The 17,901-nt window shown below is 41.6% G+C and overlaps 1 protein-coding gene across 1 annotated transcript in view; it reads left to right on the top strand.

Annotated features, from left to right (window-relative positions):
• LOC133660700 (protein argonaute-2-like) overlaps nt 1–17,901 on the top strand; it is a 72,823-nt gene that overhangs the window by 38,097 nt on the left and 16,825 nt on the right. The window contains exon 2 of the mRNA XM_062064278.1: nt 9,494–9,586. Coding sequence (XP_061920262.1) covers nt 9,521–9,586 — 66 coding nt within the window. The 5' untranslated portion in view covers nt 9,494–9,520. The remainder of the gene's footprint in view (nt 1–9,493; nt 9,587–17,901) is intronic.

Raw genomic sequence — 17,901 nt, 5'->3', positions numbered from 1 at the left:
TAGGATTTGATCATTCTTCGACTATGGGCAAAATCTAACGACTCAGATGCGACTTTGAAAACACTTAATCAAAGACAGCCCTACTCTACAAAGAGACGCCCAAGCAAACCCTCAATTTCCTCACTGTGCAACCATACGGCCACTGTGTGGCAAACTTATTTTGAGATTTGGTGCTACAAAAATACAATTCACTTGACTTGACTTATTGTGATGCGATATATTTTATACGTTCTTAGTGTCAAAATAAGTTAATTGTTGCTTGAAAACATTAAAACTCCCTGAAAAATAAATAAGGAACACCTTATGACATTACGAAAGACATGACGACAGATGGATTTTTTTAATGAATTTTAAATATGAAATCAATTAGTTTAAAAGTCCACTAACAATTGAGCCGCTGGGAGCCGTTCAATTCTGCCCATGGAGCCCCTAAAAAAACATCCAACCACCGTACATTATGTAAGTATATACAGTATGTAATGTAGTAGCGGGCACATTTATATTAACATTGCATATTTATGTATTTTGGTCATTTCAAGCATACGGAGTGCATTAATTTAAAAAACTCATCACAATGTTTGGTTTTTTCCTTCATCACTGATTTCTGCTCACTACAGACTTTCTGAGAGCCAACAAACCTAATAAAATATCACTTACTGTATAAGGTCTGCTGTCATTAGGATGTTGGTATGTTCATATATTTCCATTTAGGTGAAGAATGTCTCATAATCCTCACGAAGAAACAGGGTACTGAGTGCGGGGGGGAACAAGTGCTTTTCGTGTCGTCCTCGCCAGTTCCAAGTCCTACATGGCGGTCAACGTGTCTTAACTTGTCGGATTATCTCCTCAGCTATCTACTGTCCATGTGAGATGCAGGAATTATGATCTACAATAAACTTACAGGGAGTAGGGAAGCGATGAAGCCGCAGACCACTCGATGTAAATATAGGGACAAACGGAAGGGATCACGGCGACCGGGATCACTGCGTTAGCACTTATAACAACAATATCACTAATACTTTGTTAATATTCAAGTCGAAATGTAAATTGAGTATTGTTGGCGCTTTTTGAATGGTTATTTATCGGATTTCATTGGCTGAATAGTCAAGTTCCCATTGGCTCCACTGTAAGCACACTTTTATTTACGTTAATTTAATATTTAGAATGCATTAAAAAGATTATCCATCCGTCATGTGTTTCATAATGATTGTAAACGATAGGCAAAATTCCAGAAAAAGCGCAAATCCCCTTTAATGTCAGGGCAGTAGACCCAATTCACTTATACTATTTAACTCAAACCTGAATATCATTTGATGCATGTTTTGGAGTAGCATATTTTTTGGACTATATCCTTTAATTTTTTCAAAAATCAACAGTGCGGCTTATACCCGTTGTGCCTAATGTACGGAATAATTCTAGTTGTGCTTACCGACCTTTAAGCTATTTTATTTGGTACACGGTGTAAAGATAAGTGTAATAATAATAATAATAATGGATTAGATTTATGTAGCGCTTCACAGAGAAGTGAGAACCCATCATTCATTCACACCTGGTAGTGGTAAGCTACTTTCGTAGCCAAGGCTGCCCTGGGGTAGACTGACGGAAGCGTGGCTGCCAGTTTGCGCCTACGGCCCCTCCGACCACCACCTGTCATTCATCATTCATTCACCAGTGTGAGCGGCACCGGGGGCAAGGCTGAAGTGTCCTGCCCAAGGACACAACGGCAGCAATTTGGATGGTAGGAAGCGGGGAGCGAAGCTGCAACCCTCAGGTTGTAGACACGGGCTCTCTACCCACTGCGCCATGCCGCCCACGTAAGATGGCAGTCACACATTAGGACATACGTTTAGACTGCAAATGACGCCTATAAACAACACCAAAACTTTAAATATTCCATTGAGAATATAGAACATCACACACAGGGCTCAAAAATCTGTCAAAATATTTTAGTACAACTTTGGTAAGCTATGAAGCCGCACTGCTTGATGGATTGTCGGAGCATTACAGCTACCGTATTCAGACGTACTGTGCTTCAATATACAGGTATTTATTATGGTGTGTGTGTAAGGACCGCAAAATGGCACTTGTTAGCAGACATATATGGTGTTTTGTTTCGCAATATTTTGCATAACAAACTTTTCTTACCTCCTGGTACCTGCTGATGTGTATTTGGGATCTGCATAAGTTCTGAAAATTTGCGCGCGTCCGCCATTGTCAAAAGACTTCTTCTGTTTCTCCATCTTCCTGTTATGGGGCATTCATCCTCCGCTGTTGCCATTTCTAATATAAAGTAGCGTAAAGTTCTAACTTATGTCTGTCAGTAGACTCGCTAAGAAAGCGCTAAAAACTACCGGTATAGTGGGTTTACATAATTCACTCACGGAACTTTAGTTATTAGAGAGTAACAGTAGGACGGTTTTTCACGGGACACATTTCCGGTGTTTTTGTTGCACTAGTGAGCCGTGAATGAGGAGATGCTGCTCTGTTATTGATTTAAGTAAAGTCTGAATGTCATTAAAACAGTTAGCTCCATGTTTTGACATTTCTTCGACTCCCGTCCTTGCGCGCTACACCGGTACAACAAAGATGACGAGGAAAAGACGCCGCCAAAGTGGAGCCACGTAAATGTGACCTCCCACAAAAGGGCGCATCCTGAAGCGACGGTCAGAAAGAGACTTGAAGAATGTCTGTAAAACATAATCTATGCACTATTTTGACTAAAGAACCACCATTACATGTTATGTAGACCACAAGAAAGTGTTTTAAATTTACAAAAAAATCATAATATGACCCCTTTAATGCGCATTATAATTCGGTGTGCCTTTTGTATGAAAACAGACCCACTCATCGGCAGTGCGCCTTACACTGCAAAAAGTCAGTGTTCAAAAACAAGAAGAAAAAAATACAAAAATTAGGGGTATTTTATTTGAACTAAGCAAAATTATCTGCCACTCGAACAAGAAATTTTGGCTTGTCAAGACTTTCCAAAACAAGTAAATTTAGCTAACCTCAATGAACCCAAAAATACCTTAAAATAAGTATATTCTCTCTAATAACAAGTGCACTTTTCTTGGTAGAAAAAAAACAGAAATTGTTGCTCAATATGTTGAAAAATATTCTTAAATTAAGTAAATGCTAGTGCCATTATCTTGACATAATGATATGCGCTCGGCATCATGATTTTTTTTTTTTCACGCTTGAAGTAAGAAATTATTACTTTAAAAAAGTAGTTTTATACTTGTGAGTGTTAATGACACAACTTTGCATCAGTTGATATTCTAGTTTCAAGCATGTTTTACTCAATATAGGTCATATAATCTCAGCAACAAGCTGTAATATCTTACTGAGATCATTTATGACCAAAACCCTTAAAACAAGTAAAACACTCTAACATAAAATCTGCTTAGTGAGAAGAAGTATCTTATCAGACAAAAAATAAACAAATATCACCCTTATTTGAGATATTTAATCTTACTTAGATTTCAGTTTTTGCAGTGTATAATCCGATGTGCCCTATGGTCCGGAAAATACGGTAATGCCAATACATGGGGAACAAATTCTACAATAATTTTTAGTGCAGACACCAGAATAAAATAGATAAATGTCTTTCAGCGTTTTACCTTTAGTGCTCACCACAGCAAGACAATCGCATAATGATTTAGCTTTTTTTGTTTCACCAATTACCCATCCTGGCACAGCCCTGGCCAGGTACTGTACCCAAAAACAAGGAATTGTGCTACTTTATTCTTACATTGGTGACAGAGCAGGGAAGGGCTTAACATAAGTTTGCTGTAAAATTGCATATAAAGGGTCCTACCATTCATTAATTCTATTGGGATTTTTCAAACTGTTTGATTCTCAAGGTAAAGTACGACCAATTATGTATATTTTAGGCTCAATATGGCACGTATAGTCTTGTCTCTCAATACTTTTGCCATAGCATGTTTATTTAATTTCAGGATTGATTGGTTGAAAACGCATAAAAAAATCCAGATGTGTCAAAAATAAAAAGACATTAACCCTAACCCTGGATCATGACCTGCAAAATGCACCTTAAGCTTTGATGTACACATGTACACCATCCCTTAAAAATCACCATCTTAGTGTTGCACACCGCTGACTCAAGTGCATTGATGTTGACACACAAAAACACATGGGTTACACATGGTAAAACAGCAAAAGTGAAAGCAGTGTGTTGGACGACGCAGGCTAAAACTGTATCAAAGTAAATTTTTGAGGGTGTGTACAGTAAAACTGGCAAAACAACAAAGACCTCAACTCCTGAAAGAGGTCATGTTGTGTCTTGCTGCGGTGAGTTTGAGTGAAAGTGGGATGATAAAGCATAAGCGAAAGAACATGAATAGATGAAACAAAAAGAAAATAACTACAAGATGCGGGAACATTTCTCTATAATAGCAGGCTAGTGTGCATTGGGCAATCCCAACCACTCAACCATCCAATTGTGTCTCTATACACATGGTTTTAGCGGAAATGACCACATTTCCACATAAGTCTCTCTGCATTGACAAGTGTGTTCTGACCAAGTACAAGTGGCTTAGTCTTGTTTCTAATTAGTGGTACAAGAACCAGACAGGAAAAGAAATTAAATGTTGGAGGGGAGAACTATTTGGAATTCATCAAGAAAAAATACATAAACGTTAAAGTATAGTTTTTGGAGTTACATTCTGTTTGCTTTATGTATAGAAAATTGTTAATTGATGCTAAACGTTGTAGTACAAGAGCAGCAAGAGGGATCACTACCTGTACAGTATATATTCTGTTTTAACATTGCTTTTTGTACTTTTATACAAATGGAAAACCAGCTAATTTCATTTTTGCATTACGCCGCAATATGTACAGTGTTCGCAGCACCACTGAGTATCCCTTAATGTGTCAACATTTTAATGATCAATGCCAAATGCTTTTTCTACTTTTGTTTTTGAAGTTGTTTGTTTTTATTTAGTACATCGGATAATCGCAGCTTTAGCCAAGAAAGAAGAAGAAGCAAGACATAGGGCCTGCATGTACAAACCCCGTTTCCATATGAGTTGGGAAATTGTGTTAGATGCAAATATAAACGGAATACAATGATTTGCAAATAATTTTCAACCCATATTCAGTTTAATATGCTACAAAGACAACATATTTGATGTTCAAACTGATAAACTTTTTTTTTTTTTTGCAAATAATCATTAACTTTAGAATTTGATGCCAGCAACACGTGACAAAGAAGTTGGGAAAGGTGGCAATAAATACTGATAAAGTTGAGGAATGCTCATCAAACACTTATTTGGAACATCCCACAGGTGAACAGGCAAATTGGGAACAGGTGGGTGCCATGATTGGGTATAAAAGTAGATTCCATGAAATGCTCAGTCATTCACAAACAAGGATGGGGCGAGGGTCACCACTTTGTCAAAAAATGTGTGAGCAAATTGTTGAACAGTTTAAGAAAAACCTTTCTCAACCAGCTATTGCAAGGAATGTAGGGATTTCACCATCTACGGTCCGTAATATCATCAAAGGGTTCAGAGAATCTGGAGAAATCACTGCACGTAAGCAGCTAAGCCTGTGACCTTCGATCCCTCAGGCTATACTGCATCAACAAGCGACATCAGTGTGTAAAGGATATCACCACATGGGCTCAGGAACACTTCAGAAACCCACTGTCAGTAACTACAGTTGGTCGCTACATCTGTAAGTGCAAGTTAAAACTCTCCTATGCAAGGTGAAAACCGTTTATCAACAACACCCAGAAACGCTGTTGGCTTCGCTGGGCCTGAGCTCATCTAAGATGGACTGATACGAAGTGGAAAAGTGTTCTGTGGTCTGAAGAGTCCATATTTCAAATTGTTTTTGCAAACTGTGGACGTCGTGTCCTCCGGACCAAAGAGGAAAAGAACCATCCGGATTGGTACAGGCGCAAAGTTGAAAAGCCAGCATCTGTGATGGTATGGGGGTGTATTAGTGCCCAAGACATGGGTAACTTACACATCTGTGAAGGCGCCATTAATGCTGAAAGGTACATACAGGTTTTGGAGCAACATATGTTGCCATCCAAGCAACGTTACCATGGACGCCCCTGCTTATTTCAGCAAGACAATGCCAAGCCACGTGTTACATCAATGTGGATTCATAGTAAAAGAGTGCGGGTACTAGACTGGCCTGCCTGTAGTCCAGACCTGTCTCCCATTGAAAATGTGTGGTGCATTATGAAGCCTAAAATACCACAACAGAGACCCCCGGACTGTTGAACAACTTAAGCTGTACATCAAGCAAGAATGGGAAATAATTCCACCTGAGAAGCTTAAAAAATGTGTCTCCTCAGTTCCCAAACGTTTACTGAGTGTTGTTAAAAGGAAAGGCCATGAAACACTGTGGTGAACATGCCCTTTCCCAACTACTTTGGCACGTATTGCAGCCATGAAATTCTAAGTTAATTATTATTTGCAAAAAAAAATTTAAGTTTATGAGTTTGAACATCAAATATCTTGTCTTTGTAGTGCATTCAATTGAATTTGGGTTGAAAAGGCTCTGCAAATCATTGTATTCCGTTTATATTTACATCTACCACAATTTCCCAACTCATATGGAAACAGGGTTTGTATTAAACCGATGCAAACTTGCTAGCGCAAGTCAAGCTGATCGACTAAGCCCGTGCGCAATGGTTTGTATCTCATGAATGAGCAAAATAGAGAGCGCAATCCATTTAACGTGTCTGACTTTGTGTTTATGTAGAATAGGGCTTGAAGTATTACTTAGAAAATGCAATGCATTCTGGGTTTTGCGGGCCTCAGAAACAAGTTCAAAACATAGTGCAAAAGTGCGGCATCATTAACTGCCCTAATCAGTATCATGATCGATTCAGGAAAAAAAATTTTTTTTAGGAAGATTGTTCTCATTGTTCTCATGATTTAGTAAGAATGTTCTCATTTCCAGCAAAACCAAGGAACTCGGGTTAGTGAACTAACAAGGAGACGGCAAGCGGCTTGGACAGCAGCCGTTAGACTATACGTCACTTTTAACGCCATCACCTGGTACATCTTGATGTGTTCATGGCATTTTCAGTTTGAATCAAAGAATGTTTAATTCTGTGTCACAGGTAGCATTTAGTAGGCTTCTAGCTGCGGGCTACTAACAACGTACAGTATTTTAGAAAAAAAACAACATGTCTGTTTACTTTTAGCACAAAAATAAATTAGTTTTATTTCCGAAGAAGTAGCACAATGATCAAAGTACTTAAAAGTAATAATGGGCTTGGTTTTTTTCATGGAAACCTGCTTATGAAATGAGGCTAGGCAGCCTCACTCCATCTCAGACACAGAAGAGGTGAAGCCACAGATTCAGAGGAATTCAGACGCAAGTCAATGAGCCTTAACAGACTTTGCATTCTTAAAATTGTCACCGCTAAAAGAACAGATTATGTTGATGAGAGTTAGACAAGTTTGGCTTTGGACAATGGCGGCTACCTTACTCAAATCTCTTCTCAATTGAACGTGCTGATAAGAATCAATTCTTATTTTCTTCGAAATAGCGAGCCTTTAAATAGTGTACAGTTTGTCTGTTGATTCGTTATTTTGTTACTTCAGCCAACAAAAATGGCTATCGCGGTCCCACAATGCATTGCGAAATCATGTGCCCTTTCGATCCCTATATTTGCGAAGCATCAGAACGTCCACAATATGGAAGGATGAGATGCAAACTTAATGATTTAGCGCATGTGATTTATCAAGACCGAAAGTGTTTTGCATTGACCACTAGTTTTCCGTCTATATTTAGCACGTTTGGATCGTGTATGCAAACTTTGCACAAATATAATAGAAATGAATGTCTCCTTGGGTACATGCAAAATCCTCATTTAAATAGAGCAGTCTGCACCACTTTTGCACTTGTTACAGTTTTTTCCATTTGCTTACACACAATTTTACTACCTGTGTGTCTTTTTTCAAAATAATTTACACACTTTTCCTAACACAACATTCAATTTTCTTAATTCTTAGATTATTTGCAAAATGACACACTTAGGTCAAAACATATGCCCATTCATCAAAATAAAGCCAGCGTTTGTAAAAATGCAGTTTTATTGTCATCTCACTCACACAGACTTTAAATGATAAGACACTATTGGAGTGAGTTACCCACAACAGTGATAAATACAAAACACATTTGTAAAAAACCCTATTTTAAAATAAGAAATCACATGTTTGGGGCATTTCGCCTGACCTTTTTAGCATATGTGATGAATGATTACTGTAAGTTGACAAAATATTTTGGCAAATCCACAGCAATCGTCATTGTTTACTTTGAAGTGGGCCTATATGTAAGGACTTAAAGAGAAAGTAAAAATATCCTGCAATCTTTTCAAGAAGTGCACAACAATGATGCTGCAAACTACAAAATGTATTTTTACTACAGTCCGGTAAAGTAACATATCACAGTAGTCAACAATGACGTGCAGTACAAATTAAAATCTGAGACAAATAAAAAGGTTTGGAAAAAAATCTTAAGACAAAAATGTGTGTATGAAAATCGTAGTGTGTGTGTAAAGTGTGAAAATTGGTGTATCACAATCATTAACTATGTGAAGATGTGTGTATCACAATCCTTATATGTGTGCAAGATGGGAAGGTGTGTGTAAAGCATTGTGTGTAATATTTCTCAAAAACTGTTAAGCATAGTCTATGCCTAATATTAGGCAAATCTGCACAGTGGTTTTGTTTCCTGAATGTAGACTTTGTTAACTGTGTGAAAATTAAAAATGTAGTGTATAAGCAATTGGAAAAAACTGTAATTGTGCATGCAGTCTTAGTAGATCACCCGCAACACGCCCGCTAATACTCCACACCATTTTATAGTTTGCACACACTTTTCAGTGCTTGGTTTTTAGATCTTAGTAGATCAGGCCTATACTGTATGGGAAATTTTACAATTAATTATTTAAACAACACTGCAGCCTGCTACCTCATGGTGGTCACACACTGTTGTGGGATGGAATTCCACCCCTCAACCAGGATTCCTTACAAGTCAGCTGATGTGGTTATGCTGTCAGTGCTGTCGGATTGTGGAAATGTATTGCCTTCAATAATGAGAAGCATCGTTGAGTACGATCAGACACCTGACTGAACCAAATGAATATAATAACGGAATACGCCATTTTGCTTCGGCAGTGAGAATGTGTCATATTTTACATGCAGGCAATGTACATGCTCAGTGGTGCTGCCCATGCTGCAAATGAGGCATCCTTTACATGGGAAATAAACAGCTTTCCAATTGCCTAAAATGTATTCAAGGAGCAACAAAGAAGAATGTAAAGTATGACTACTATTATCATGTAATTACTTTGTCACTTGGGTGTAAGGGGAAACACTATTACTTGCTATGTGTCACTTAAAAAGAAAGTAATAAACAAGTTGATCTCTTCCATCTTGATGTGTCACCTTCCTCTGTTCTGATGTGTACTTACATGAAGGGATTCTTCTTCTTTTTTCTTCAGGACACTGGAAGCCAAATGTGCTGACACATGCTCCTGAACTTCTTCCCTCTTCTAAGAACCCCTTCTAAGAACGACGACGTTGATTGGCAGGCGGTAAGCCAGGCAACAGAGTGTGGAGCATGACCCAAAAAGACATGAAAGAAAGCAGAGAGTGGGGCGTCATGACATTATGACTGATTGACAGTTCCCGCTGAGCCATTAGTTCAAATTAATTGGGTGGCTGTCACTTCATTTGTCTATAATTACTCAAGAATTGATTTAAATGCATGCTAATTGACATATGACAGCACTCTGGTGGTATTACAGTGCGCATGACTCTTTGCCTTTGTGGGTTAACAATGAAATAAATGGTCATAAATAACATTTTGCACAGACAAAGCAGCAACATGGTAGAGGGTTGACAGCAAGTGGTGGATGGGCAGGAAAAAAAGTATTATCAGTGGAGGGGTTGGAAAAGTGTAGTTCAACAAACATACATCATAGTTTTCAGTGGCGTGCAGTCACAAGAGGCAGGGGAGGCACGGCCTCACCTGCCATCATGGAAAGAAAAAAAAAGTAAAAAGAAAAAAAAAACATTAAATTGTTATATGTATCCAGTGATTATACTAAAGTTATTTTCCATTTAACTTCACCAGTTTTAGATTATTTTTATTTTTATTTTCACATTTGCCGTTCAAATACTGAGAAGAGACGGTGCGGTGTCAGCAGCCAGGTGAGGCACGTCACTGTGTTGTGCCTCGCCCTCAACATGGATTGTGCGCAATGACTCGGCTAACTGCTGGCCTGCTGTGCAGTGAGACCGTATTGCTATATGAATTATATTATACATTTCCATAGTTTAGTTAGCTGAGGTATATAATGAACAGTGTATTTTGTCAACAACTGTATGTGTGTAACGTATTTTTAGTGCTGAGCGATCATAAAACTGCTGCCAAGACACACTGTGAGAGGCTCGTCTCATAACCCCGCCTCCTGGTGCCGGTTAACACTCCCGCCGCAGAATGCATCGCCCGACGGGAGTGCCACACCAACCAAAGCCCACACCCAAACCCTCCACGTGCTAGACCGAATCCACCCAAAAAAAGTCACTTAACAAGAAGCCAAAAAGTGCAAAAACAACAATGCTCGCGCGGCGCGCCGGAGGAGCCGTGAACAGGGACACAACATTAGGTACACCTGCAGAATGCAGCGCGGATTTCATATCTCATTCATTTACAACGCTCACGCATTTATAAGTAAAGGTAAGACCATAATAACGTTTTTTTAATTAAATGTGCTTTATTGTGTGGTACAGTTTGTAAGTGTAAAGTTAAAGTTAGGTTAAAGTACCAATGATTGTCACACACACACTAGGTGTGGTGAAATTTGTACTCTGCATTTGACCCATCCCCTTGTTCACCCCCTGGGAGGTGAGGAGAGCAGTGGGCAGCAACGGCGCCGTGCCTGGGAATAATTTTTGGTGATTTAACCCCCAATTCCAACCCTTGATGCTGAGTGCCAAGCAGGGAAGAATGCTGGTATGAGCTTTTAAACATAACCCGTTAACTGCTGCCAATCAAATTGTGAATAAGATACTCTTTAGGGTTCATATGTTTGTAAATCTGACTGTGATAAAGTCAGTGCCTCACCTGACATGAACGTCACCGCACGCCACTGATAGTTTTATATATTGTATTTGTCAAGATTACTGATTGTTAAAGGCCTACTGAAACCCACTATTACCGACCACGCAGTCTGATAGTTTATATATCAATGATGAAATCTTAACATTACAACACATGCCAATACGGCCGGGTTAACTTCTAAAGTGCAATTTTAAATTTCCCGGCAAACTTCCGGCTGAAAACGTTACGATATGATGACGTTTGCGCATGACGTCAACGGTTGAAGCGGAAGTATTCGGAGCCCATTGAATCCAATACAAAAAGCTCTGTTTTCATCTCAAAATTCCACAGTATTCTGGACATCTGTGTTGGTGAATCTTTTGCAATTTGTTTAATGAACAATGAAGACTGCAAAGAAGAAAGTTGTAGGTGGGATCGGTGTATTAGCGGCGGACTACTGCAACACAACCAGGAGGACTTTGAGGATAGCTGACGCGCTAGCCGAACGACCTCACCTTGACTTCCTCCGTCTTCGGGCCGCCGACCGCATCGGTGATCGGGTGAAGTCCTTCATCGTACCGTCGATCGCTGGAACGCAGGTGAGCACGGGTCGTGATGAGCAGTTGAGAGCTGGCGTAGGTGCAGAGCTAATGTTTTTAGCAAAGCTCTGTCAAGGTTCCGTAGCTAAGTTAGCTTCAATGGCGTCGTTAGCAACAGCATTGCTAAGCTTCGCCAAGCTGGAAAGCATTAACCGTGTAGTTACATGTCAGAGTTTGGTAGTATTGTTGATCTTCTGTCTATCCTTCCAGTCAGGGACTTATTTGTTTTGTTTCTATATGCAGTTAATCCGGATGCTATCACGCTAGCTCAGTAGCTAAAGTGCTTCACCGATGTATTGTCGTGGAGATAAAAGTCACTGTGAGTGTCCATTTCGCGTTCTCGACTCTCATTTTCAGGAGGATATAGTATCCGAGATGGTTTGAAATACAAATCCGTGATCCACAATACAAAAAGGAGAGAGTGTGGAATCCAATGAACCCTTGTACCTAAGTAACGGTCAGAGCGAAAAAAGATACGTTCTGCACTGCACGCTAGTCCTTCACTTTCACGTTCCTCATATACGAATCTTTCATCCTCGCTCAAATTAATGGGGTAATCGTTGCTTTCTCGGTCCGAATCTCTCTCGCTGCTGGTGTAGACAATAGGAAAATGTGAGCAGCCCTTCCTCCGGTGTCGTCACGCTACTTCCGGTAGGGGCAAGGCTTTTTTTTATCAGAGACCAAAAGTTGCGAACTTTGTCGTCGTTGTTCTATACTAAATCCTTTCAGCAAAAATATGGCAATATCGCGAAATGATCAAGTATGACACATAGAATGGACCTGCTATCCCCATTTAAATAAAAAAATGTCATTTCAGTAGGCCTTTAAAGTGAGAACTTCGACCAAATTAGTGGTTCTCAATTATTTTAAGGCAAGCCCCTCACCCAAATTTGTTTCACACACCTCTTGGTTTAAAATACGATAGGGAACCAATATTTTTTGTATTTTATTTACATGTACTGTTTGGGTTGATGGCATAGGCGCCCATCCCGTGGGTGCTTTGGGGCCGAGCACCCAAGTGGGATTCATGGCAACTTTCAATCTTTAAATTACAAACGTTTGTAATTTTTGAGAAATCAATTTTGTTGTTGTTCATTTTGTGGCGAGTTTGGTCCGTTTTACATAATAAAAAAGTAATAAATCATATAGTCTATAATTAACAAAGCCTAACCAAGATTTAATTGTGCCCGTTAATGAACTAATGATACAATCATTAGTGTGTCACACGAGACAATGAAGGTATTACTTCCCACAAGCGAATGAACTGCTTACTTACGCAACAGCCATACATGTCACACTAAGGGTGGAAGTATGAACAATGCCAACACTGTCATAAACATGTGCCATATAGTGAAACCACACTAAACAACAACAACAACAAACACATTTTGGAAGAATATTTGCACCGCAACACAACATAAACACTACAGAACACATTCCCAGAATTCCCTGCAGCACCAACTCTTCCGGGACGCTACAATATAAACAAACACCATTGGTGGATCTACACCTAGCATCCACTGTAATGATACCACGTACAATAGCGTATCTAGTCGATACTACTATGATTACATGGATACTTTTTAACGTCACAAAATTTTATTTTGTTTTTTAAAAATGTATATTGTGTTTATAAACTCAGGAAATATGTCCCTGGACACATGAGGACTTTGAATATGACCAATGTGTGATCCTGTAACTACTTGGTATCGGATTGATACCCAAATTTGTGGTATCAACCAAAACTAATGTAAAGTATCCAAACAACTGAAGAATAAGTGATTATTACATTTTAACAGAGAAAATAAGCAAATATTAACAGTAATGAACAAGAAGATGAATAATTAATTTTTTACCACTTGTCCTTAATAATTTTGACAAAATAATAGAATGATAAATGACACAATATGTTACTGCATAGGTCAGCAGCTAAATTAGGAGCCTTTGTTTGTTTACTTACTACCAAAAGACAAGTTGTCTTGTATGTTCACTATTTTATTTAAGGACAAACTTGCAATACGAAACATATGTTTAATGACCCTAAGATATTTTTGTTAAAATAAAGCCAATTAATGACATTTTCTGTGGTCCCCTTTATTTAGAAAAGTACCAAAAAGTACCAAAATACTTTTGGTACAGGTATCGGGATAACACTAATACACACACACACCGAGCACCCACTGGCAGAAAAGTAGATCGGCGCCTATGGTTGATGGTACTAGTATTCTGCAAACACTTAATATTTATTATATTATATTATGATTATTAAAATATCATTTGAAAAATAAGCTGAAATAACATCTGCAATAACTTAGTTTCAATCATTTCCTAGAGAACTCAATTTACGCTATCACATTTAAACACGCCTGCTCAGTCTGAGTGGTTCTCAAAACAGAGAAAAAAGGAAACATAATCTACTTGAATGTGCATTTGTATACTGATACTACTGAAGTGTCTCAAATCCCCTTTTTGAGTGGTATTGGGTTACCACTCAAATATATATATATATATATATATATATATATATATATATATATATATATATATATATATATATATATATATATATATATATATATATATATATATATATATATATATATATATCCATCCATCCATCCATCCATCCATCCACCTTCTTCCGCTTATTCGAGGTTGGGTCGCGGGGGCAGCAGCCTAAGCAGGGAAACCCAGACTTCCCTCTCCCCAGCCACTTTGTCCAGCTCTTACCGGGGGATCCCGAGGCGTTCCCAGGCCAGCCGGGAGACATAGTCTTCCCAACGTGTCCTGGGTCTTCCCCGTGGCCTCCTACCGGTCGGACGTGCCCTAAACACCTCCCTAGGGAGGCGTTCGGGTGGCATCCTGACCAGATGCCCGAACCACCTCATCTGGCTCCTGTCGATGTGGAGGAGCAGCGGCTTTACTTTGAGCTCCCCCCGGATGGCAGAGCTTCTCACCCTATCTCTAAGGGAGAGCCCCGCCACCCGGGGGAAGAAACTCATTTCGGCCGCTTGTACCCGTGATCTTGTCCTTTCGGTCATAACCCAAAGCTCATGACCATAGGTGAGGATGAGAAAGTAGATTGACTGGTAAATTGAGAGCTTTGCCTTCCGGCTCAGCTCCTTCTTCACCACAACGGATCGATACAGCGTCCGCATTACTGAAGACGCCGCACCGATCCGCCTGTCGATCTCACGATCCACTCTTCCCTCACTCGTGAACAAGACTCCAAGGTACTTGAACTCCTCCACTTGGGGCAGGGTCTCCTCCGCAACCCGGAGATGGCACTCCACCCTTTTCCGGGCGAGAACCATGGACTCGGACTTGGAGGTGCTGATTCTCATCCCAGTCGCTTCACACTCAGCTGTGAACCGATCCAGTGAGAGCTGAAGATCCTGGCCAGATGAAGCCATCAGGACCACATCATCTGCAAAAAGCAGAGACCTAATCCTGCAGCCACCAAAACAGATCCCCACAACGCCTTGACTGCACCTAGAAATTCTGTCCATAAAAGTTATGAACAGAATGGGTGACAAAGGGCAGCCTTGTCGGAGTCCAACCCTCACTGGAAATGTGTCCGACTTACTGCCGGCAATGCGGACCAAACTCTGGCACTGATCATACAGGGAGCGGACCGCCACAATCAGACAGTCCGATACCCCATACTCTCTGAGCACTCCCCACAGGACTTCCCGAGGGACACGGTCGAATGCCTTCTCCAAGTCCACAAAACACATGTAGACTGGTTGGGCAAACTCCCATGCACCCTCAAGGACCCTGCCGAGAGTATAGAGCTGGTCCACAGTTCCACGACCAGGACGAAAACCACACTGTTCCTCCTGAATCCGAGGTTTGACCATCCGGCGTAGCCTCCTCTCCAACACACCCGAATAGACCTTACCGGGAAGGCTGAGGAGTGTGATCCCACGATAGTTAGAACACACCCTCCGGTTCCCCTTCTTAAAGAGAGGAACCACCACCCCGGTCTGCCAATCCAGAGGTACCGCCCCCGATGTCCACGTGATGCTGCAGAGTCTTGTCAGCCAAGACAGCCCCACAGCATCCAGAGCCTTAAGGAACTCCGGGCGGATCTCATTCACCCCCGGGGCCTTGCCACCGAGGAGCTTTTTAACTACCTCAGCAACCTCAGCCCCAGAAATAGGAGAGCCCACCACATATTCCCCAGGCACTGCTTCCTCATAGGAAGACGTGTTGGTGGGATTGAGGAGGTCTTCGAAGTATTCCCTCCACCGATCCACAACATCCGCAGTCGAGGTCAGCAGAACACCATCCTCACCATACACGGTGTTGACAGTGCACTGCTTCACCTTCCTGAGGCGGCGGATGGTGGTCCAGAATTGCTTCGAAGCCGTCCGGAAGTCGTTTTCCATGGCTCCCCCGAACTCCTCCCATGTCTGAGTTTTTGCCTCCGTGACCGCTGAAGCCGCACACCGCTTGGCCTGTCGGTACCTGTCCGCTGCCTCAGGAGTCCCATGAGCCAAAAGAACCCGATAGGACTCCTTCTTCAGCTTGACGGCATCCCTCACCGCCGGTGTCCACCAACGGGTTCTAGGATTACCGCCACGACAGGCACCAACTACCTTGCGGCCACAGCTCCAATCAGGCGCCTCGACAATAGAGGCGCGGAACATGGTCCATTCGGACTCAATGTCCAGCACCTCCCTCGTGAAATGTTCAAAGTTCTTCCGGAGGTGGGAATTGAAACTCTCTCTGACAGGAGACTCTGCCAGATGTTCCCAGCAAACCCTCACAATGCGTTTGGGCCTGCCAGGTCCGTCCGGCATCCTCCCCCACCATCGCAGCCAACTCACCACCAGGTGGTGATCGGTAGAAAGCTCCGCCCCTCTCTTCACCCGAGTGTCCAAAACATGAGGCCGCAAATCCGACGACACAACTACAGTGTCGATCATGGAACTGCTGCCTAGGGTGTCCTGGTGCCAAGTGCACATATGGACACCCTTATGTTTGAACATGGTGTTCGTTATGGACAATCCGTGACGGGCACAAAAGTCCAATAACAAAACACCGCTCGGGTTCAGATCCGGGCGGCCATTCTTCCCAATCACGCCTCTCCAGGTTTCACTGTCGCTGCCAACATGAGCGTTGAAGTCCCCCCGTATAACGAGGGAATCACCCGGGGGAGCACTCTCAAGTACTCCCTCGAGCGAATCCAAAAAGGGTGGGTACTCTGAGCTGCGGATTGGCGCATAAGCGCAAACCACAGTCAGGACCCGTTCCCCCACCCGAAGGCGGAGGGAAGCTACCCTCTCGTCCACCGGGTTGAACTCCAACATGCAGGCTCTGAGCCGGGGGGCAACAAGAATTGCCACCCCAGCCCGTCGCCTCTCACTGCCGGCAACGCCAGAGTGGAAGAGAGTCCAGCCCCTATCGAGAGAACTGGTTCCAGAGCCCTTGCTGTGCATTGAAGTGAGTCCGACTATGTCTAGCCGGAACTTCTTCACCTCGCGCACTAGCTCAGGCTCCTTCCCCCCCCCAGCAAGGTGACGTTCCACGTCCCAAGAGCTAGCTTCTGTAGCCGAGGATCGGACCGCCAAGTGCCCTGCCTTCGGCTGCCGCCCAGCTCACATCGCACACGACCTCTATGACCCCTGCTATGGGTGGTGAGCCCATTGGAGGGGGGACCCACGTTGCCTCTTCGGACATATATATATATATATATATATATATATATATATATATATATATATATATATATATATATATATATATATATATATATATATATATATATATTCTCTACTCTATATGTCAGATAAATGGCTGTTACATTTTAAGGCCCCTAATGTGATGGCGGCACAATTATGTGTGTGTGTGTGTGTGTGTGTGTGTGTGTGTGTGTGTGTGTGTGTGTGTGTGTGTGTGTGTGTGTGTGTGTGTGTGTGTGTGTGTGTTTGCGTGTGTTCAACAGCATGGAGTTGAGGTCATGGAAACTCAACTATTATGGTCTGTAGATTAGCCTGGACATGCTTCCCATCTGTCTGGAGTGTTTCTTTATTGCATGCATGCACATGTATGCACACACACGCCCCCACACACACATATATATACTGTACGCACACACACACACTTGCATCCAAAAAGTTCAACATTACATGCATTGTGATGACTTTGTCAGTTTTCAACCAGTTTAAAAGTGTCTTCTTATGGCCGCTCCTGTCAATGC

Source organism: Entelurus aequoreus, linkage group LG11 (genome assembly GCF_033978785.1).
Source record: "Entelurus aequoreus isolate RoL-2023_Sb linkage group LG11, RoL_Eaeq_v1.1, whole genome shotgun sequence".
Classification (NCBI taxonomy): Eukaryota; Metazoa; Chordata; class Actinopteri; order Syngnathiformes; family Syngnathidae; genus Entelurus; species Entelurus aequoreus.
This window is presented reverse-complemented; position numbering and strand designations above follow the sequence as displayed.